The sequence below is a fragment of the Psammomys obesus genome, unplaced genomic scaffold (genome assembly GCF_907164565.1).
Source record: "Psammomys obesus unplaced genomic scaffold, mPsaObe1.curated_primary_1811, whole genome shotgun sequence".
Taxonomy (NCBI): Eukaryota; Metazoa; Chordata; class Mammalia; order Rodentia; family Muridae; genus Psammomys; species Psammomys obesus.
This window is the reverse complement of record NW_026591086.1, coordinates 56,120,832-56,143,381: the sequence shown is the minus strand read 5'-3', so window position 1 is coordinate 56,143,381 and position 22,550 is coordinate 56,120,832. Positions and strand designations below refer to the sequence as shown.

The window sequence follows — 22,550 nt, the reverse complement described above, 5'->3', positions numbered from 1 at the left end:
GGCCTCACCCGGCTGTGTGTAGGTGAGCTACTCCCAAGAGCAGGCCCCTCTCCCTGACTGAGTGGATGCCTTCTCTCCTTCAGATGATTTCGGTGGAGCGGGTGATTGAATACACGGACCTAGAAAAAGAGGCGCCTTGGGAGTGCAAGAAGCGCCCGCCCCCGGGCTGGCCCCACGAAGGCGTGATTGTCTTCGACAACGTGAACTTCACCTACAGCTTAGATGGACCTCTGGTACTGAAGCACCTGACGGCTCTCATCAAGTCCAGGGAAAAGGTTGGTTTAAACCCATCTTACTCCTTTTGACTTTCAGCTAAGGGTTCAGGGCCACATCCGTGTGCCAACTTCCTGCTGAATCCGCCAGCAAGACTGTCTGTTTCTGGATGTCAGTCAGCCCAGCGGCCATGTAGATGGGTCTTCTTTGGAAATGGACCACGCAGTGGAAAACTGTTGTTTCCCTTTTTTTTCCCCACTTATTATCATTTTCATTTATTCTGAATATTACATAATAGTCTGAGGTTTGTTTAATCAAACACTTTCTCACTATATGAGGAAGAAATGAGTCTTTATTCAATACCACACCCTTGGTTGAGGCACCTTCAGTACCACAGCTGGGATTTAACCTGACTAGAGTTAAATATACTCAAGAGCTAATATACCTGATCTAGTGATTCTTAGAAAGTCAACCCTGGATCTTTGTCATTTACGCTCCCATTTCCTTCCAGTGGCTTTTATTCCTCTCTTGTTGAATCAAACATATTTCTCCTGTCCCATCTTCCACTCCAGCCCTCCTCCCATCTTCCTGGTGCCCTCCTCCCTTCCTTTCCTCGGTCTTTCTTGCTTTTCTTCCTCGAGTGTCCAACCCATAACACTCAGGCTGCCTGAGGCCCCGGCTGGCTATGAGCACAGCCCGTCACAAAATCCTAAATGTTCTGAGAACTTGAGCGTGCGGTTCTTGTTTCGAGGCTTTTCTTGTGTGACTCAGGCGTGCCTTGTAGATGTCACACTGCGTGTCGTGGTGCAGGGTCGACAGGTGGACACCTTCTTCTCCTCCTCCTCTACTTCCCACAGCTGCTCTCCTTCTGGACCATCAACCTGACCTGTGGTCTCCGGCACCTCCTGCCCAGGGCAGGCTGTGACGCTAGCCAGGCCCAGGCATACTGTGGTCCCTTCACGTGTGGGAGCCGCACGCACTCTGCAAGGCCAGTTCTCAGCCACCACAGAAAACCCCACCAGAGCTTGGTGGCCAGAAGCAGTGTGAGGCCCGGAGACTCAGGCAGAGGGGAATAGCGGGGTCCCGAGGCTGCTATGGCAGCCTGTGGACTGTGGACTGGCAGGTGCACCTGTTGGCAGAGGTGTGGCCGTTCTGCAGGTCACGTGGTAGCTGCTGCAGACAGCTGGCTGTCATGAGTGGATGAGCCTGTAACAGGAAGGAGCCTGTAACAAAAGGCAACTGTCAACAGCCCTTTTCCTCAGTGGGCATTCGGAATCCCCTCCTCCCCACGCTCTGTATTTCCGCTTCTGTGCACTGGTTCCATGTCAAGGTTAGACTGTCACCCACACGTGATAGGCCGACGTTCTGCCACTGCCCTGTTCTCCCAGCCTGGAGGGTTAAGTGCCGGAGGCTTAGCTGCTCTTTCCAACCGTCTACCCCCAACCCATTTAATGGCCTAATCGCAGCTGTGATCTAATGAGTGATACCCTTGTGACATGAAAGACTGAGCAGACGACTTGGTGCCCAAAGGGTGTGCAGCAAGCCTCTTTAGCAAGCCGCTTGGCAGCAGCCAGATCCTAATTATTTCCACAGCTTCCTTGTAGGTCTGCAGATGGGTGGCTGCCTGTGTGGGTAAAGCACGAGCTGCAGCTTTGATGAAAGCCAAGCGCCTCCGATGGTGTCCCGACAGCGCTGTAGGATGTTCGATCGCTTGCAGACAACATGCTTATCAGATCTGACGTTGCAAGCGTGACTCTCTTGGTTTTCACTTTTCTTCAATTTCGAAACCTGGGAGCCACAGAAGATGGGTTATATAAGGCACTTCGTTGAACAAGTTAGGAAACAGTGTATAGCCCCAGACTTGTATTCTTAGAGCCTAAAAATACCCCAGATCATAGGATTACCTGAGATGCTTGGAGGTTGGAAAGGAAATTGAACTTGAAGGCTGAGCTATGTCTGTAAGAACATCACTTTTTACTTGTGTCGTGTCCACCCCAGCCCAGTGACAGTTGGCTAGTTTGTGTACATTTAGAGGCTGCCTGCATGGAGGCAGCTGTGCCATGGAATCCTCCCTTTTGTCTGTGCCCCTTGGGTTTCCCCCTCTTACTATTCCCAGCCCCCACTTGCTGGCTGCCCCTCTGGTGCTTGGATTCCAGCGCAGATGGGAATGCGGCACCACTGTAGAGGTGGAACCTTGTTCTCTCTCAGTGGCTTCCTCGGAGTTCACTGGAAGTAGAGAAGAAACAGTGATCACGGCGAACCAGGGTCCTGATTTCTGGAAAGAACAAAATGAGTTCATTAGCGCCCTGTGTCTCCAGTTAGCCTCCAAGCCCTGGCTGCATTTTTTATTTAGGTGATTTTGTGTTGATTTGATCATTGGAGAGAGCACCGGGCCATTTGCGAACATTTTCCAGTTCTAGAAGTAGATTGGTTTGGGCGTGTTGCCTTTTTATTTGTTTATTTTCTTGTTCAATGCACAAAACTGTTAGTTTCCCCCCTTGTCTCCCTTTTTACATAATGTTTTTGGGGAGCCCTCCTCTTTGTGGTGTGTGGGATTCCATGTTCCGGGCCTCTCCCTTAGTCCCAGCTGAGCCAAAGCATCTGGCTCAGGTAGGAATACAGACACTCTGGTCCAGGCCAAGCATTCAGTGAGCCAGCATTCAGTCCAGCTCAGCATTCAACTTCATGAGTATTCTTCCTTGATCCCTGCGAAACCTTCTTTTACACTTACACTTTGACGCCCTGGGTTACCTCACCCTCTTCTGGGATAGCACATCAGAGTCTTGACTAGAGTCCTAAGCCACACCTGCTTCCATGCAGGAACGCCGCAGAAACACGAGTGGAGCCACAGGTGGACGTGTTGGTCGAGGTGTCATGTGGAGGTTTCCTGGGTGGGCTGGTGTTTGGAGGCTGGCTCTGGGGTGTGAGTCTCCAGAGATGCCAGGACGAAAGACAGGAGGTGGGAGAGAGACCCGGTGCAGAACGGGTCTCTGGGAATCAAACAGGACGCCAACTAGAAAAAGCGACATTTGGTTGGGAGGGTGCAAGGCCGGGGGATGCCAGTGGAGATGAAGAACCTGCTTCCAGAGGGAGGCTTGGCAGGCCTCGCGCCTTTTGAAGTGCTTATAGCTATTGCCAGTAGTTCCCTGCCTAAGGATCTGTTTCAGGGAAATAATTAAGGCTGCTTGCAGAGATGTAGCATCAAGAATATTTAACATGATGCTATTTATAACATCAAAATGTTTTGTAAGCAGCTGGAACATCCACAAGGAGGAGATTTATTAGATAAGTGATCATGTTCAATATTTTGCATGTGCCCTAAATGTTTATAGGAAGCAGTAAATGCCCACAGTATGTGACAGCGCCTTCATGGTAACCCTTCCGTACACACATGTACATGCATGCACCACATGTGAAAAATCATTCTGTCAGAGGGCTGAAATTAGGGTTAGTATTTATTTGCTTCCCGAACAGATTTTAATTAGGATGAGTCTATTCGTTTTTTAATGTGGCCTTGGATTCAGCAGGTGGCTGAGGGAATTAAAAACAAAGGGATCAAGTTAGGAAACAGAGGCTCCTGGAGCTTGATATCAGGCTTCGTGGAGAAAGATGCAGGTGAGATGGGCAATTAGAGCCTAGGCTCTTGTGGAGCGAGGGGATGATGGGGTACGTCCAAAGCAGCAGCCATTGTGAGTTTAACGTCGGATACTGGGCCTACTGGATGTGTAATGTTGGGTATTGGGCCTACTGGGTGTGTAATGTTGGGTATTGGGCCTACTGAGTGTGTAATGTTGGGTATTGGGCCTGTTGAGTATGGAGTACGAAGACTGATCCACATAAAAAGTCTAACATGTTGAGGCTGGAGAGATGGCTCAGCTGTTAGGAGCACAGACTGCTCTTCTGGAGGACCATGTCAAATTCCCAGCACCCACAACAGGCAGCTCCAACTGGTTGTAACTCCAGATTCCAGGGTGTGCCTTCCTCAGGTACCCATGCTCACAGGCACATACCCACACAATCTCTCTCTCTCTCTCTCTCTCTCTCTCTCTCTCTCACACACACACACACACACACACACACACACACACACATACACACACACATACCCACACAATCTCTCTCTCTCTCTCTCTCTCTCTCACACACACACACACACACACACACACACATACCCACACAATCTCTCTCTCTCTCTCTCTCACACACACACACACACCCACACCCACACAATCTCTCTCTCTCACACACACACATACATGATCTTTAAAGAAAAAGTGTAACATGTTGCCGTGGTTGTTGGAGACCTACCTTGGAAAAACAAAGAGGCAATAAGGTTGGGCCATCTCTGTATGTCACTTTGTTGTCTGACCATAAACTTACGATATTCTTCTCCTTTGTTATCTGTGAAAATCCATCAGTCACCATTAAAGACTTCTGGATGGTAGTTTATTGACAGGGAGAAAGAGCCAGGCTTTTGTTTTGTTTTGTTTTAAATCGTCCTCACTTAAGTTTGCAGCTCTCTGTCCTGTAGTCTCTCAGCACGCTCTGTTTCGTTGGCACATCCAGCACACCTGTGTGCAAAGATCTAGCTGTTCTGCAAGACATGAGTTCGTGCTGCTGATAGGTAGATAGCATCTACAGAGATTTCAGAAACTTAGATAAAGCTACCTTTCTTACAGTTATTCTCTATAAGTTTTGAAAGGCCATCGCTGATTGTATTTGAAAGTATTCAGATATAACATGTAAAATTCCCAGCATAGAACCAGTAGATAGTTGAGTTTGGCTCTGCCATGTTAAAATGGTGAGTTTTTTTTAATCTACTGAATTAATTTACAAGTGATAGAAGACATGTCTATGCCCTTCATTGACTTTAGATTTTTAATAAGGATGATGTCATCTCTGTGCTCTCACCAATTGAACAAGCTCACTGGAGGATAAGGCTCATTTTCTGCTCATCGGTGTAAGCATACACTCCCAAAAGCCAGTTTTTACTATTGGGGTTTTTCCCTGCCTGGCATCCACCTGCGTTATATTGATTCTTTGATCTTATTGTCAGTGCAGTTCATTTCTCTCCGCTCTGACTTTAATAAGAGGAGTGATTCTCAACACAAATCGTTCCCAAGGGGCAATTGTAAGTATTAATTGGTTTGTAAAATGTCTTTTGAACTGCTCACATGAAAGGCCCCGTGTAAACACAAATGCTGTTTGTGGCGCTGCTGTTGTTGATCTCATTGTGCATGGTTTGGCTGCTGGTACTGTCTTCCAAGATGGGGAGACCTGTGTTTGCAAATCTCGAGGTGTTTCCTCTCAGGCCACCACATAACCAGATGGCTATTAAGCAGAGCAGTGTTGCTTCTTTCTCAGAGCTCAATCCATGTAATGACAGGATGCTGGGGGACACGGGGCCTCTTTCTGTAAGACACTTCTGGAGTGAGCAGTTCGCTCCTCCAGAACTATGCAAGCCGTTCTCAAGGTTCTGCAAACCCAGACTTCCAAAGCGCCTCATAAAAACCATCTTCTCGTCGCCCATTGAGGAAGCCGCTGGCTAGCCCCTACCATTCCTATGGCTCTTCTTCACCCAGGGGTTTTTACCCACAGGCACTTTTGTCCATCAGGGTACACTAAGGCTGAGAGCTTAACAGAAAGCTTCACAATTCACCTGTGAAAATGAGCATGTTCACCCAGGTCAGTTGCTTATGGCTGGTTTCTAATCTCTCCCCCTGGATTTCTTCATAGATTGGAATTGTGGGAAGAACCGGAGCTGGAAAAAGTTCCCTCATTTCAGCCCTTTTCAGATTGTCAGAACCTGAAGGGAAAATTTGGATTGATAAGATCTTGACAACTGAAATTGGACTTCATGATTTAAGGAAGAAAATGTCAATCATACCACAGGTATGCAAGTTAGAGCATGTACATTTGTTTCTTTTACAGGAGTACTGAAGTTTAATTGCTTTTAATTTTAATGCTAGTTTTTTAATTGGATGAAAGGGTTGATCCTTTAGCCAGTAGCCAATAAGGCATACTTCAGCGGGTATTTTCAGCAGACATTTTAGTAGCTACCTCCGATTCATGCATGTGTGTTTGCGTACTTGTGTGTATGTGAGAGAGAGAGACTGACAGACTGACTGACTGGTTTTAAGTTTCCATAAAATTTACCTAAATTCGCTCTGGAGTCACCTTCCCTGGGTGTTGCCCTTTAATCCACTGATAATTACATTCATACTTAGGGATGAAGCGCCTTCCATAAGGAAGCGTGGCTGTAAGTATGATGAGAGACGTTTACTGTGGGTGACGAGGCCCCTGTTCCCATTCAGGGTTGATCGTGTTCATACAAAGTCTTCTGTGCAGCTGAGACAGCCTGTGAGAGTTACAGAGTATATAGACCTTGTGGACACTCGGAGGCTGGATATTTGGGAAATGACGTTAGCCAGGGAGGGACCATGGAGTCCTAGGGGAGGCCAGGGGAGGTTTGCATCCCTGTGTGCTGCCAGCCAGGCAGTGGTGTCACCCCTGAGAACTGCAGTGGAGGCTGAGCACTTGCCCCCCCCCACACACACACACGCACACGCTTGGCTGTCATGATGGTGGAGGGTTGTGTTGCCATTTCCTCCTAGGCTGATCATGTGTTCTTTCTCACTGTTTTGTAGCCGAAGACATTTAGGCAGTGTAAACACTGGAAGCTCTTAGTTTACGTTCTTGTTGAGTTGCTTTTAGTTTTACCCAGTGTAATTCAGAAAGTCTTTATTGAGTAATTACTGTCTTCTAGTTGACAGCCACAGGCAGCGGAGGGCCTGACCCCACAGGCCTGCAGCCTGCAGCTGGCGAGCCTAGCAGCTTCATCCTGCCCTCAGCGTTGACGCCATGTGGATTCAGCTCCAGGCTTGCTGTTTGGGGCTTCTATTTTGGCATGTTTTTAAACTCCATAGTCATCTAGCCACGGAGGGGAGCTGGGAAACCCACACCCGTGCACACTCATTCCTGACGTGAGAAATACAGAGAAGAGGCAAGAAAGAGGGCCAAGCAGCTGTGCTTTCTGAGCACGAGCCTGTGATGGGCCTTTAAGGGCTTATTATAAAGCACAGAGAACCCAGCACCCTGAGAGAAGGAGATGGATGCTTTGAGCCTGTGGCCTCCTACAGCTATTGCTTCCTTCCCTGACCTGTAAAATGATAGAGATACCAGCCCGCTGTGATGAGGTTGTGATAAATTAGAACTCTGTTTTCCTGGTGGGAATGTAAAATGCACAGCCACTGTTGAACGTAGATAGCATGGGGACTCCTCACAAGATGGATAATAGGACTGGAACTTTTCCCAGCAATTCCACTATGAGCATGTGTCCCTGCACGTGTACACACACACACACACACACACACACACACACACACACACACACGTATACGCGCACACGCGCGCACGCACACGCACCAGAAGCAGAGTATGGCAGAGATTTCCGCCCATTCCAGTTCACAGCAGTGGTATTCCCAGTGGCCAGGATGTGGAAGCCAGCCAAGTGTCCATCAACAGATGAAGAGCTAAAGACAAAATGTGTTTTATGCGAGCAGTGGGAAGTTGCTCAGCGTTAAGAAGGGAGAAAATTCTGATGCGTGCCACAACACGGGCAAACTCTGAGAGCAGCGTGGTGCCTGAGAGCCATTCACAGAACCTCGGGCGTCAGAAGGTCTGCTCACGGGAAGAGTGGTTGGCTCGTGGAGACACGAGGTGCTCAGTAAGGGCCGGAGGAGAGCAGGGTAGGGAGTGGTTTTGTTTAATGCAATAAGGGTTAAGGTTTAAGACAAATAAAAGCCCTGCGATTGGTGATGACCACTACAAAGATCGTAAAAGCGCTTAGTACCACTGTGCAATTTAAAACGGTTAAGAAGAGCCAAGCCTGGTGACCTCGATCCTCATGACCCAAGAGATGGGAGGAGAGAACTGGCTCCGGAAAGCACCGAGGCACAGGTGTGCATGGCACCTTCACTGAGTGAGGGTGGTGAGAATAATGAGCTAAATGGTTGATGGCTGGATTCATGGTGTGTGTGTGTGTAAGTTTTCTTTTTTAAAGATTGAAAGATAACCCTTTTAAGAAAACAAAATGGAAGAACTCTTCCATGGGAGAAGGTCCCTCTGAGTACGAGAAGCGAAGTTACAATAGAAATAAGAGTTCAAATCTCACACTGGTCCCCAGAAAACACTGGCGTGTCCATAAGGTACCCTCGTGTCCTCGGGTGGAGGGGTCTGGAAATGTGCATCTTGCTCCTTTGCACACTTCTTAGTAAGATGGCCGTGCTTGGGTGCTCGAAAGAACTCTCGATAAAGAAGCCGGGTTGGGTGATTCTTGGCCACGAGGGAAGGCTCTGGAAGCACATCTGAGCAAAGACTAACTATGCTTTGACAGCGCCAGGATTTGGTTTGCTCCATGAGTTCCCACCCTCCTTTTGTGCTCCATGCATATCCTCCCAAGGGAGCATTCACAAAACAGTGCTAGGATGTGTGTCCTTGTGGGTCGTGATGTCCAGGCACCATGCGCCCAGGACCTTTCTGCGCCTGCCTCCCCGGTGCTAGCTGGTTGCTAATAGCAGCGATCTGGAGAAACTGCAGGCTCAGGGCCTGTGCTGAGCAGTGTCAACACATCCCACGTTTTCCTCCTCCCAGCTGGGAATGCGTGGCCTTGATGAAGTCACCTCGATTCCCGGGCTGAATTCCCGTCCTTAAACCAGATCTGGTAATTATTATGTCATAGATTCTTTATGGAGGACCGACTGCACGAGAGGAATGGGGGTGGCCCAATTCTGTGCAGGGGTCCCAGGCCCTCTCCATGAGTGGTCCTTGGCTGGAGTATCAGTTTCAGAAAAGACCCCTGTGCCCAGACTTTTAGGATCTGTCACTGTCTTTGTGGAGCTCCTGTTCTCTCCAGGTCTTACTATCTCTACTTCTTTCATAAGATTTCCTGCACTTTGCCCAAAGTTTGGCGATGAGCCTCAACCTCTGCTTCAGTACCCTGCAGGGTAGGGCCTTTCAGAGGCCCTCTGGTAGGCTCCCATCCTGTTCCCTGTTTTCTCTCTCCTCTGGTGTCCATCCTCTTTGCCTTTCTGAATGGAGATTGAGCATCTTAGCCAGAGTCCTCCTTCCCGCTTATGGTTTTCTTCAGCCCCCAGGAGGGGCCCGTTTTCTCCATCTGGCTGGAGCTGCCCTAAACGCTTGTCACTGCTGGGACAGGTCACTTCAGGAGACGTCATTCCTGGGGTCTGTGGCACCCCTCACGCTTGCCTTCTTCCCCAGCTCTCAACCATCCCAAAACTTCTGCGGTCGCCCTCATCTGTCAGAGCTAAAAAACGGGCTCGGTGGCTCCATGGCCAGGATGCCACCTCCCGATAGTGGGGACCACAGCGGTTTGACACTGTGCGCTGTGGCCAGCAATGAACTCTGTACTATACCCCGATGCCCTGAGGGTCATGTACACCCACTTGCTCCGAAACAATCATCTCATAAAGCAATATCACTCCATGATATTTTCTAGTCTATTTACTCTAGTCCATATGAAAGACAAAATGGTGGTCACGAGCCACAAAATTGATTTCATGAGGTGCTGGTCCCGCCTGCTCTTTGAAAATGCTGTGCCCACTGCCCAGCCTGTGTGGACTGGTACGAGCTGCCTGTTACCACCCTGGGAAAGGGGAACCTTTGGAGTAGCAGCCCTGGAAGGCAAGAAGGGCAGCTGGAGGCAGTGAGGAACTAACTCATCATTAGCCCGCACGGTAGCGGCATCAGAACTCAGGGCTGTCAGGCTCCCCGTTTTTTTCTCCGTGAATGTTTATGATTGAATGTCAGGTATTTTAGTCATTGCCTTTCTATCCACCTTACCCAGGAAGCGTTCCCAAAATGATAGCCAAAGAAAATAAATAAAGTCAAAATAAAGTTGAAAGTAAAGTCTGTAGGCATCTTTTCCTAAGGCTTTTGGCTCAGGCAGGAGCTTTGAAAGACTGGTTTGTGAAGGTTGTTTTGCCAAAAAACAAAACAAAACAAAACATCCAAGTGACAAAAAGAAAATCACCGTAGAAACAAGGCTTGACTGGGTGCCATGAGCTAGAAGAGTGCCATCATTCCCAACCAGGGCCACAGAGCCTTTGCAGGTACAGGGTCTCAGCGGAGGCAAAGAAAGCCACTCATCAGAGGGAGGCTATAGAGCATCCTGCTTTGCTGATTGTGTTGCAGATGAAGCAGAAGAGAAATGGAGCTGGCTTCTGAGTTGCAGGTCTAGGTGAGCCTGGCAGCAGCTTCCTCCCCTCTCCCCTCAGCCCCTCCCCTTAGCTGAGAGTTAAGGTCCCCTCTTGTGAGCCCCCCACCCCAAGGCAATTGAGAAGTATGGGTTAAGGGCCAGAGTGGGTTCCCAAGGGCGGTGACAGGTCTGGGCGGGACTCCGGCAGCTCCTTTAAGGAACAAGCACTTAGCCTTTTAGGAATAAGTGAACCAAGACAGGGCCCAACACGTGCTGCCTGTGAAACGTTCTTGAGCAGAACAAATGGCCGACACCTGTGCTTCCTTTGTCCGTCCCACCACCGTCTAGTCCCAAGATGAGCCTGGCTTCAGGGAACAGCTTATCACAAAGCATCTGCAAGAGTGGCTTTCAGTTTTCTTTCTGGGTCAAATTTCTTTACAACTGGAGCCCTGGCTCTTTGGCACCAAGGAAATGTTCTCAATCAAAGAGCAATTCGCAGCAAATTTCCCATTTACAACAGCTGTAATCTTTATCACGATCAAGCGGATTCGTTTTGTGTGTTTAATAGATTCCCTTTGTTTGTACCAAAACAAAAGCCAGGTGCTTCTGAAACAGCACACTCTATTCGTGTGTGTGTGTGTGTGTGTGTGTGTGTGTGTGTGTGTGTATGTACATGTATATATATATACACTCCTCTGAGCTTTTAAAGAGTTAAAAGGCTAACCAGAGCTTCCGTGTCTCTTAAGTCCCCTTTCTGATCACCTGGTGTGTGTGTTTCAAAGAGAAAAGTGGGTAGGTGTGCAGTTACTAGTAGAGAGGTACAGTTGGATCCCAGCCTAATGCAGTCCGCCTTTGTTCCTGTACACTGAAGTCTTCATTAAAATCCGTGGCTCTGCTCCCTGGAGCTGGTGACCTTTTTGTATTTAAAGATGACTTTACAGGACTTAAATTCTTCTCTCTTCATGGGCGAACAATGTTCTTTTCTTCTGAAAATACATGATGATTGGTTCACTCAGAGGGTACAGGATTGAAAGAAGAAAAGAGGCTGGGATTGAGTGACTTCAGGTGACTCCACCCTGAGGCCCGGAAGGATGCTGCCCGGCATAGGGACAGGGAAAGGGCCTCGGAGGACACATCAAGCAGTGTAGCTCCAGATGCTACATTTTAGGAGTTTCCTATTTGATGTCCCACGAAGATGAAATGAGGTGTTGAACTTTCTTTCATTCATTTGTAAGTTTTTCTCGTGGTCCCTAGTTGGCCTAAGTGTCTGAAGTTGAGCGGGTTGAATCTCTTCTTACCATAACGGGGGCCCAGCTTGCAGTCAGTACGCTCAAAAGGCCTAGTAAATCTGTGGCTCTCACGAACTTACATTTCCTCTGGCCGCTTCGGGGTGACATGACTCATAAGAATGTGTGCTGTGTCAATGCCAGCCAAAAGTTTAATACTGAATGTGGCACAAAGGATTAAAACATTTAATTTGATGAAGAAAAACAAGTTTGATATTAGTCTTCCGATTTTATTGCTGTATTGAACATGTGCCTTTCCTACTTTTACCATGCTACCTAAATGTAGAAGTTAAAATAAAGCTCCTATAAAACTGGCACACTAGAGAAAGTTCAGTGAGGCTATTACGGTAGCCTGTCCGCTTCTCCCGAAGATCCCCACACTGAAGTCTTTGCCTGCAAACATTTTTACAGCACTTATTTATAAGACTAGTTTGTAAAGTACCCACCTCCACTCAACTTCATTGAGTGGAGGTGGGTACTTTAAATAATAATACCTATCAGAATGATAATTAACTTGACCCTTATCTTCTCCCTCAGAATGTGTCTGCTGTGAGCACTTTTATTGCCTTTTGAAGATAATATTAGGGCTTTTTATTTGGCAAGTGGATAAAGAAAGTGAACAGTGCATACATGTTGGCATAGTAAAACAACCATTGTGAACAAATTGCCTGCTAGTTTTAAAGAAAATATAGCTTCAACCAGCAAATGTTTTATTAAATCATTCTCCTTGTTCAACAAGTCTTGATGAAATTTTACTTATGAAATATGTAGCCGCGTGTTGCAACAAAGAAAATTGCTCTTATTTACTTAATTATTTTCTTCTCATATTGCTAAATAAACATGAGTGATTGCCCAATATTCCCTTTAAATTGACAGTATAGATTTAATAGAGACCCGTATTTTAGTGAACAGTGATCATGAGGGATAATTAGCCAAACCTCCCAAGGGCTTCCTGTCTGTGGGTGGTGTTTAGAACCCAAGTGTAAAGCAGGTATTTATGTTCTGTGGCTCAGTGACCCCCTGACCTATGAGAGGGCTCATTTAGTCCTCAGATATATCCATATGAAGGAGTTTCCTTAATGGGAGAAGGTATGGATAAGACAGGTATGAGGACCTGATCATGAGACAGGACATTGGAAAAGAACTTCAATTCCTATGGCTGTTGTCTAGAGTCACCAAACCATCAGTCTTACCTGTGCTAATATATACAATGATACATACATACATACATACATACATACATACATACATACATACATACATACAAACAATATGATCATTGTATAATAAACAAGGTGGGACAAGGTAAAAGCAGTCAGTTGCATACATTAGTGCTCAAGATGGGGCATTATAAAAGTCTAGATCTCTGCCAGGGTCTAGACCTGACATTTTAGGTGTGATTTTGCTGTCTGATTTTTGAAGGGAAAGAAAGTTGAGGTAAAATCAGCTATCCTGGACAAGGGAAATGACCTGGCCTTAATATAGACAAAGAGGCCACCTCTCACTTCTCACATGGGCTCAAAGCTGATTCCATGTTTGCCTCAAGCCCCTCACAGCCACTCAGTTGAGGCCCCTGAGTGGCATATCAGCCATGGTGTGGAGCCTTTATGGGGCGGTCAGAAGAGCATCAGAGACAAGAGGGACAGCTGGTGTGGGGAGTTAGCAAGGAAGTTGGACAACAATATGCCTTTTATGAAGCTCATATAAGCAAGAAGAGGAGTTACCTGACTTGAGTTTCTCCTTCTTTCCTGTCCTTTCCCTCCCTTCCCTTCCCCTTTTGTGTGTGTGTGTGTTTTAAATCTGAAGTTAGAAGAATGATGTTCATTCTCCTGATAACACATTCACACCATTTGTAGATTGAGTCCTTCATCTAAAATTCCGTAATTGTAGGCAGAACCTTAGATAAGTCTGTTGTGTTCCTTGAGCTCAATTCAGTAGCCATTTTTAAATATCTTATGATCACCCAATCAATGCTGCACAAATAAAATTCAACAGTGATGTCTGTTAGTGTGGGGGTTTTGCTGAGGGGTACATGTTGGGAATGCTGAACCACTGGCCTACATCCATTTTTTTTCCTGTCACCCGTCTAAAATTAAGAAGCAATGACCATATTAGTCTTTGAAGACAAGTCCTCCTCCTCAGTCTTTTAAGTGTTAAAGGCCCAGCTTCAAGGCTAAGTGATATCCCATACTTGTAGCCCAGGAGCAGTTCTCCAGGACCTGTGAAAGAGCCATGGCTTCTCTGTTTCCCACATCTGTGACCCTCAGGCTTCCTCTCTGGGCTCTTCTCTGCTCGTGTCTTGTGGCCCGGGGTTGTTAGAAAAGTCTAAGGGAAAACCTACACAGCCTCCCTAGGTACACGTGTAAGATGCTGCCTTAAAGTCTGGAAGTGACCCCGGAGCAATTTAAGTGTGAGCGCCTCCTGAAACAGTAGAATGGAAGACGTGTTACTTCCTGTGCTTGCTTCCCAGTGGGTTTCAGCTTGCCTTGGCCCTTGGTTAATAATGCCGTTCCAGTCCTGATGGACAGACAGGATGATGTGGAGATTGGCTGGTGCACCATCAGAGGCTGTTTCCATGAATAGAGGGCCACTGGCCCACTAGCTGACAACCTCCTTGAACAGAGAATAGAACTACCTCATGTCCCATGTGGCTATGCAGAGAGATTCCAGTCCCAGAAAACTCTTGACTAAAGGAGAAAATAACAGTTTAAACTCAAGCACACACTTCAACTAATCACACTATCTGTTCTTTTCCAGAATCCTATCAGGATTGGCAAGTTATTTTCCTAGTTACTTCACTAAATACAGCTTTATATTTATTACCAGGAAAATGTTTTTAACAGCAGGAAGTTCCTCGCCTCATTTTCTTCTTAACACGGCACACTGCCATGGTCTCTTTTGCTAGTGTTCAGTGCTCTGGGAAGGTATTTTGAGGCCCATTTTGTGTCATGGGAAATTAATGAAGATGATGTTTTGTAAACAAGCATGTGAAACCGTAGAATTAATGATTGCAGTGAATTTTGGTGCGCTTGTTCTCCTTTCTAATCTATTCTGAAAGTCAGAGTGTGGTGATGACAGTTGGCTCTCTTGGTCTCCTAGGAACCTGTTCTGTTCACGGGAACCATGAGGAAAAACCTGGACCCCTTTAATGAGCACACGGAAGAGGAGCTTTGGAACGCCTTAGAAGAGGTAACTTAGAGAGTGCAACTTTCTTTCATCATTAGCATCTGTGTGTGTGCAGACGTTCAGAGCACTTGGGGGAAGCTGGGAGGGTTCTGCTTGAACTACCTTTTTTTGCCACTTTGGGAAGCATTGATGGTGTGAATGGATGTGAAAAGTGTGATGATGATGATGATCCAAAACAATTTGCCTCATGTTGCATTTTAACTTTCCAGAGCCTGGCTCAGCCAATACATTATCTTACTTGTTCCTTGCAAAGCTCAAACTCTCCCCAGTGACTTAATGTCCTGGACCACTGTTGTGTGCATTCTTCCTGGGAGGAGACACGTAAACAATGACTGCCCACTCAGGACCTCAGAAGGTCTCAAAGACAAACCAAAGTTCAGTTCCACCAAAGAGCCCCCTGGGGAACCAGCAAGTTTATTACGTTTTGTTTTTACAGAGCATGCATGAGGGGGTTTCAAGAAAAAGAGTAGGTGACCCTCAAGCAGCCGCTCTGGAATTTAGGCACCTAGCATGAATGATGGCTTCCCCGTGGCTTTGTTGAGGGAGTCCCTCTTCCACAAACCTTCCCCAGTCTGAATATGCTCTTGCTCCTCCCCAAGGCAACGTGCAATCAAGGCAGAACGGCCTACGGATGGCCAGGAGGAGTGAGTGGAAGTGTGTGAGGGTGCAGTGACCCCCGTGTCACCTCCTTCTGTGGGGAATGTCAGCAGTTCATGAGCGGTTGCGACTGGCACTCACAAGGGAGCACAGCTTAGCTGCTGTTTTGCTCAGAAGGTCGCACTTTGCAACAGCCATTTGTCTTGCTGCTCTATTTTCTGGGAGCATCTAGGAAAATGAGGCATTTGTTTTCATTATTAGCTGAGAGAAACATGACATCATACTTACACAGAGCTTTGGAGCCTCGCAAGAAAGTGTTTATAATGGCAAATTGCACAGGCTATGAGAGTGGTACTTACTGACAAAAGCTGTCATTGTAAGGCCGCAGAGAGAGCTGAGCTAACAGACTCCTGGAGCCTTGCCTGACTTTCTGTTCTGATACCTTTAATTTTGGAGGATTTTCCTGTTATTTGTGTAGTGTGTCCCTGTGGACTGCTTCTTGGGGATCCCTTAGCCACACAGGCAAAGGATTTTGGTTGTTAGGGTGCTTCTGGTTTACATGTTTTAGCATAATCATTTTGCAAGTTCACTCTAGTTGTGCGAATTAATTGTAAGCTGCTTAATAATAGAAATCGTATCTTAGACTGTAATCCCTCCTAGGACTCAGCTCGGTCTTTTACTTTTAAAAAGTAAGCATTTAATAAATGCGTAGTGACTGGCTCTGATCTCTTCATTTCAGAGAAGCGTGGTTTATCTCTTAAAAACAAAAACTAAAAACCACAAAACCTCAGGGGTCAGTGCCCACTGTCATTATCAGTGTTATTATTTTGAAGTAGCACTGTTGCCCTCTGAAATCTTCTAACTTATAGATGGGCTCTGACTGGGCATACCAGTTTGGAGGCCTGTCAGGCTCCTGTCAAGAATATCTGCTTCTGAAGGCATGGCAGTGCAACATCACGATGTACTCACAGTCCTTTGCAGCCTCTGCAGGGATTTAGTTTTCCTAACTTGGGCTGGCTGCCTCACCAACCTCTGACTTGGTTGGTGGCTGGCCTCTGGCTGCATTAGTCTGTGAGGTTTTTCTTAGAAAATTCTAAGAGAGAAGGTGTAGAAACATGAACGACCACAGAGAACAGGAAGACAGGACAAACCAACAGCAAGACTGTGGCCTACCCCGAGACAGCGGGAATGACTAGAGCTTAAATTTCTCTTCAGAGCACCTTGGTAAAATCATTTTAGAAATCACATCGTTCTGTGAACAGTGAAGAAATGTTCACTGGAACCAGTCCCGTCAAAAGGCATCCTCAGACTTGGCTGCCTTGTACTTGTTTTCATCTGTCATTGACAAAGTGAAGTTTTAGAAGCTTCTCGCAACCAAAGATGAGGCGGTGGAAGTGGCAGACAGTCCTGAGCGCCACCGGTGCTCAGATGCCACCGGAAGCTGCTGTATATAGTACACAAACAGAGACAGACTGCCCCGGTCCTTCAGGGTGCCGTGTCCATGCGGGACTTCCAGCGTCTCCTGTCACTGTTCAATATTGTATTTATAATGATTCCAGCTGCCCCCTTGTGTGTGTGTGCATGTGTGTGTTCCTCCGTGTACGTGTTTGTGGGAGAATGCCAGCACTTGTATGTCGATTGTTGTAAAGACTGACGTAAGGATGACTGTCTCACCCGCTCTCCACCTTATTTTTTTGAGGTGGTCTCTTGCTGAGCCTGTGGCTTACCCATTAGGCTAGACTGCCTGGCCAGCAAGGCCCAGAGGTCCCCCTGCCACCCCCTCCCAGAGCTGTGATCACCGCCTACACTCCCATATTCTTCCCTTTTGTGTGTGGGGTTGGGAATCTCATGCCAGGTCCTTGTACACGCAGCAGGCGCTTTACTGCTGGGACCATCTTCCTAGCTGGTCTTGGCTGTGTGTATTCTGAAGCACACGACCTAAGAAATCTTGTCACCAAACTATTCTTATTGCTGTACTGTAGGAGCTAAAAACAGCAAGTGTGTCTTTTGGTTTTTGCTTTGTTTTGTGTCCCCCCCTTCACACATACACACACCTGAAATTTTCAACCTTTTCTAATGCATTCAGAGTCTTTTATTTTCTGGATGGTGAGAAGGCCAAGATGGCTGTCTCTGAGAAGATGGAGAAGTCCTGTGAGGTTTCCCTTTCAGAGCTTAGAGTTGTGTGAGTACAGTGTATGAAGTGGACTCGCCCCAAGAGATCCTGGCCTGGGCCCCGTGGTTTGCAGTGAAGTCACAGTGTCCACTTGGACAGAAGTGTGATGCTGTGTGCTTACCCAGGGAGGCGCACTGAGGGATTTGGCCCACGGTCCAGTGCCATGGGGCTCCCTGGATCCCTGTTTCCTATCTCACTGTTGCCTCTATGACCACCTTCTTGACGTCATATCTGAACCAGAGCAGATCCTGCCTACCATGAATGTTGGGAAACCTGATGACCTTGGCAGTTCTTTTCAAAGTAGACTAAAACTTGACTGGGGGGTTACAGGCTTAATGGTAGCATGTGTAAGAAAAAGGAGAAATAAAAATCATATTCTCATCCACACACTCAACCCGAACCCCTGATCCTGTTATAAACGTGGGTATAAATGGGAGCCATGGGGTTCGCTTGGGTCCTTCAGAGAGCACTGCTATTTCAACTTCTTAACAACTGCAGCAGCAAGAGAAAAAGCTACATTCCTTACTCCTTCCTGTTCCTTACTCCCCTTTCTCTCTTGGAAAGGGGAATACCAGAGACAGAAGACGAGTTTGGTTTTCAGAAGGAGACTATCCTGTGAATATTGTTCAATTTTATTCTAAGATCAACAATCAATAAATAGGACCTCATGAAACTGAATAGTTTCTGTAAGACAAAGGACACTGTCAATAGAACAAAATAGCAGCCTACCCACTAGGAAAAGATCTTCACCAACCCTACATTCATCAGAGGGCTAATATCCAGAATATATAGAGAACTCAAAAAATTAAACACCAACAAACTAAATAATCTAATTTAAAAAATGGGCTACAGAGCTAAACTGAGAATTCTCAAAAGAGGAATCTAACTGCTGAAGAGCACATAAAGAAATGTTTGTTTTGTTTTGTTTTGTTTTTTAACTTACTGGATATACTGAAAGTTGTATATTCCAATTAGTTATCTAACAACAGAAGAAATGTTGCTACTATTTGTACCTACGGGAGCATCCAGGAACCATGGCAGCTCTCTAAAAGGACAGAAGGAGCAACTAAAGATGGAACCTATCGAATGATCACAGCAGCTGAAACAAAAAGTCAGCCATGTGTCACTTCCATCAGTCTGGACACTGGAGCTGACCATGAGGAACAGGGTGTGTCCCTGAGTGTGAAAGTCATCTAGCTCTGTTCCACAGGGGCGGCATCTGTTAGGATACGGTGCCTCTCCTGAGCAGGAAACCTGAGCATCAGTGAGGTGCTCATCCGGAAGGGTGTCACTCAGTACCTTCTCCACACACAGCCCATCTCCCCCAGGTCCTGGATTTCCTAGAATGAGCCCCCCATTTCCTCTATTTACTTGTGATGTCAGCCAGTGCAGACATTTCTATCTCTCTTCTAACGCTCTAGTGAGCAGAGTTAGAGAGGAAAGGGTCCTAGAGGGACAGACTCTATCATGGCAGAGGAGGCGTGGAACAGCCAGCAGGAGCAGGAAGCCATGTACTCATATTCTCATCCACACACTGGAAGCAGAGAGAAAGATAACAGGAAGTGGGGCGAGGTTAGTAACCCTGGAACCCCACCTCCAGTGACCACCTCTACCAAGGCTGTACCTCTCAAAGGTTCCATAACCTCCCTAAACAGCAACACCAACTGGGAACCAAGTGTTCAGATACATGAGCCTATCAGGGACACACTCATTCAAGCCACCACAGTAAGTTTCAAAGAGAGCAGAAACGGCGTCCAACATCCCTGTCAATCTATAAGGAATTGTGGGACTTCGTCCATGTGGTGCACAAAGCAGGGAAAATGTTTATGATGATAATGTCACAAATATCTTCAGTTTCGTTGTATTTTATTATTTTTCCATACTTGAAATATAATCTGAATTATTCTGTGCTGAAATAACTAGTTTAGAATACTATAATTGGATCAACTTTTCTGAAATAACTTTTAAATGCTTTTCTATTTTAAGAATAACTATTATGATCCTGAACCAATTAATTTTTATAAGCCATATGTTTCTTTTACAATGCCATTTAATGTGATTTGTGTTTTACATAAAGCATGTTCACATGAATTTACTTCCTAACTTGTAGAAACAGACGTGTGAGACATTCTTGTGACTTCCGTCATGAGTTCAAACCATTATTTATTAAGATCTGATTGCATTGTAGATTCTTAAGCTATTACACAGTCATCAAGATAGACAAAGCACTCCCACTTGGAGCTGAAATTCTTGTGGAGAAGTTAGCACATCAGCAATGCTTATGCACACAAAGTTAAGACTGGTAAATGCAATTTTAAAAAGCAGAACATGAAGAGAGCCAGGTGATGACACTGTTAGTAACAGGCAGCATTGACTGATCTCTTTGTAGCAAGCACTGTTCTAAATACTTACATGTACCGACACATTCTATCCCAGCAAACAGCGCTTGGAGATAGACATCTTGGCTATGATAACATTGTGTCTCATTTGCAGGTGAGGAAGTTAAGACAGGGAAAAGTCAGAAACTTGTCATTGGTAGAACCAGGCGGAACTTAAGCCCAAGCTTCAAAGGTTCATGTTTTTCATTTTACAGATTTAAGATCTGGGCTAGGGAGATGGCTCATTTGGCAGAGGGCTTGCCTTCCAAGCATGAGCCCTGAGTTCAAGCCCCAGAACCCACTCATCAGTCCGCTGCGGTGTACTGACACGTTGTCCCGAGTCTCTCAAGGCTAGTCCAAGTTTGGCTGTTGGTCTGTTAAATTTCTCATAAGACTGAACCAGCACACAGAGAGACAGTCTGATGCCTTATGAGTTTTTCAAAGACAGGTTACTGGAAGCACACCGTAGATGGGGCAAGAAGGTGCTGTATTGTATTCTCTTCCCAGGGGTTGCCGTTCACTGTAGACCATCTGTGAGGTTGAAGCATGTGCACTTGGTAGCTTTAGTGACAAGAGACTGAACTTAGGAAGAACACCCTCCAGTGCTCCTGACATTGAAGAAGTAGTTCCCGGGTATTTGAACTTCTTAAAGCTTTTTGGTAAATTGAAATCTTCCAAAATGGTAGGTGGCTAGAGAACTGCTTCCTCAGAGGACCATGCTTCCTGCCATAACTGTGCAGAATGCTCTTGGGGAACTTGTCCATAGCAAGTTCTTACATTTTCCATAGTAGATCTTACATATGGGCAGAGCTTCACTCCCGAGACTTCCGTGGATGGCATGTGGAGGAAGGAAGTTGGGCTGATGGGGTGGGTGGCTCTGAGGCTCACCACCTTCATTGAGGCTACTTTACATACAGCTCAGGGAGTTGATAACGGGGCTTCACAGTGATCAGGGTTTCAGCATGTCCACTCTCTTGTTACAGCGAATGCTCTTCTGTCACTGCTCTGTCCTGTGTTTCCTCTCTGTAGACTCTTGCAGCTGTCTCGTAACTGACCACCACGAAGGAACATTCTCAGGTCATTACAGAGATGGCTCATCAGTTAAGAGAAATTGCTGCTCTTGCTGAGAACCCATATTCTTTTCCACACCGTGGAGCTTACAAACACCTATAACCACAGCTCCAGGGCATCTGAAGCCCTCCATAGGTCTCCACAGGCACCTGCACTCACATGCACGCGCACACACACACACACACACACACACACACATACACACACACACACACACACACATACACACACAATTTGAAAATAAAATTAGATCTTTATAAAGAGGTATTCTCTATCTTGCCCTGTTTCACCTGGGGAGCAGTTTTACCTGACGTATTGAATGTGCACAAGCAGTGTTACTCATGACCCAGAACCAACAGACTGTGCTTATCGGTGGTGACTGCTGTCATGGTCATGAGGCCTTGGAAGCTCTTCAAAGTTCTGGTCTTGAAGAGATTTGGGTAACAGTTTATATATGAAAGTATCTTCCTTCTGTTTGCACCTGTAGGTCCAGCTTAAAGAGGCCATTGAAGATCTTCCTGGTAAAATGGACACTGAATTAGCAGAATCTGGATCTAATTTTAGTGTGGGACAGAGACAGTTAGTGTGCCTTGCGAGGGCGATTCTGAAGAAAAACCGGATATTGATCATTGATGAAGCAACAGCAAATGTGGATCCAAGGTACAGAGCTAAAGGCTAGAGTGGATGTGGGGCTGAATGTGAATTCTAAATGTGGCCTAGGGGAAAGATTCCATGACTAAGGAATGTGTCTGGGTGTGTCCGCCCTTCAGGTGTGTGATGCACCACTGTCTCATGCATAGAGTTGTATATTTTACAAAATCGTCTTCTGGCTGCATGCATCTCACTGTGTATGTACAGATATGCCCGAGTCCAGAGTCTGAGGCCCTTCTGACTCCAAGCGTTCAGAAAAGGGAAGCGCAGCTTGCGTTCACGGCCTCCCTCGTGAGCCAGGTCCCCAGTTTCCAGCTCTGTCTCAGAAAGTTTGGAGAGAAAATCATTTGCACTGTTTCTGAGTTGACGTCTTAGATTGTAGTTTTTAAGCAGGGAGGGTATGTAGCTGTGGTTGTGCATGCTGTAATCCTCGAATCTGGAAGCCGAATGGAGAAGGCTCTGGGGTGCAAAGCCACCTGAATGACATGAGTTCAAAGCCAGCCTGAGCTGTCTAAAAGTGATAATAATAACAGAGTTCTAAAAACATCCTTAAGGGTCATGTGATCTTTTACGTTTTAAGCCTTTTCCATCTGCACTGGGTTAAATGTGGCCTTTGCCCATCTTCGCCGATCTAAGTGTGGCCTCTGTGATTCCAGAACTGACGAGCTAATCCAACAGAAAATCCGGGAGAAGTTCGCAGAATGCACAGTGCTCACCATTGCCCACAGACTGAACACCATCATTGACAGTGACAAGATAATGGTGAGTCTTCCCGGTGG

The 22,550-nt window shown here is 46.4% G+C and overlaps 1 protein-coding gene across 1 annotated transcript in view; it reads left to right on the top strand.

Annotated features, from left to right (window-relative positions):
* Positions 1-22,550, top strand: part of Abcc4 (ATP binding cassette subfamily C member 4) — a 208,350-nt gene that overhangs the window by 167,395 nt on the left and 18,405 nt on the right. Inside the window, exons 25-29 of the mRNA XM_055609807.1 lie at positions 84-275; positions 5,950-6,105; positions 14,815-14,904; positions 21,608-21,780; positions 22,428-22,533. Of these exons, the coding sequence (XP_055465782.1) occupies positions 84-275; positions 5,950-6,105; positions 14,815-14,904; positions 21,608-21,780; positions 22,428-22,533 (717 nt within the window). The remainder of the gene's footprint in view (positions 1-83; positions 276-5,949; positions 6,106-14,814; positions 14,905-21,607; positions 21,781-22,427; positions 22,534-22,550) is intronic.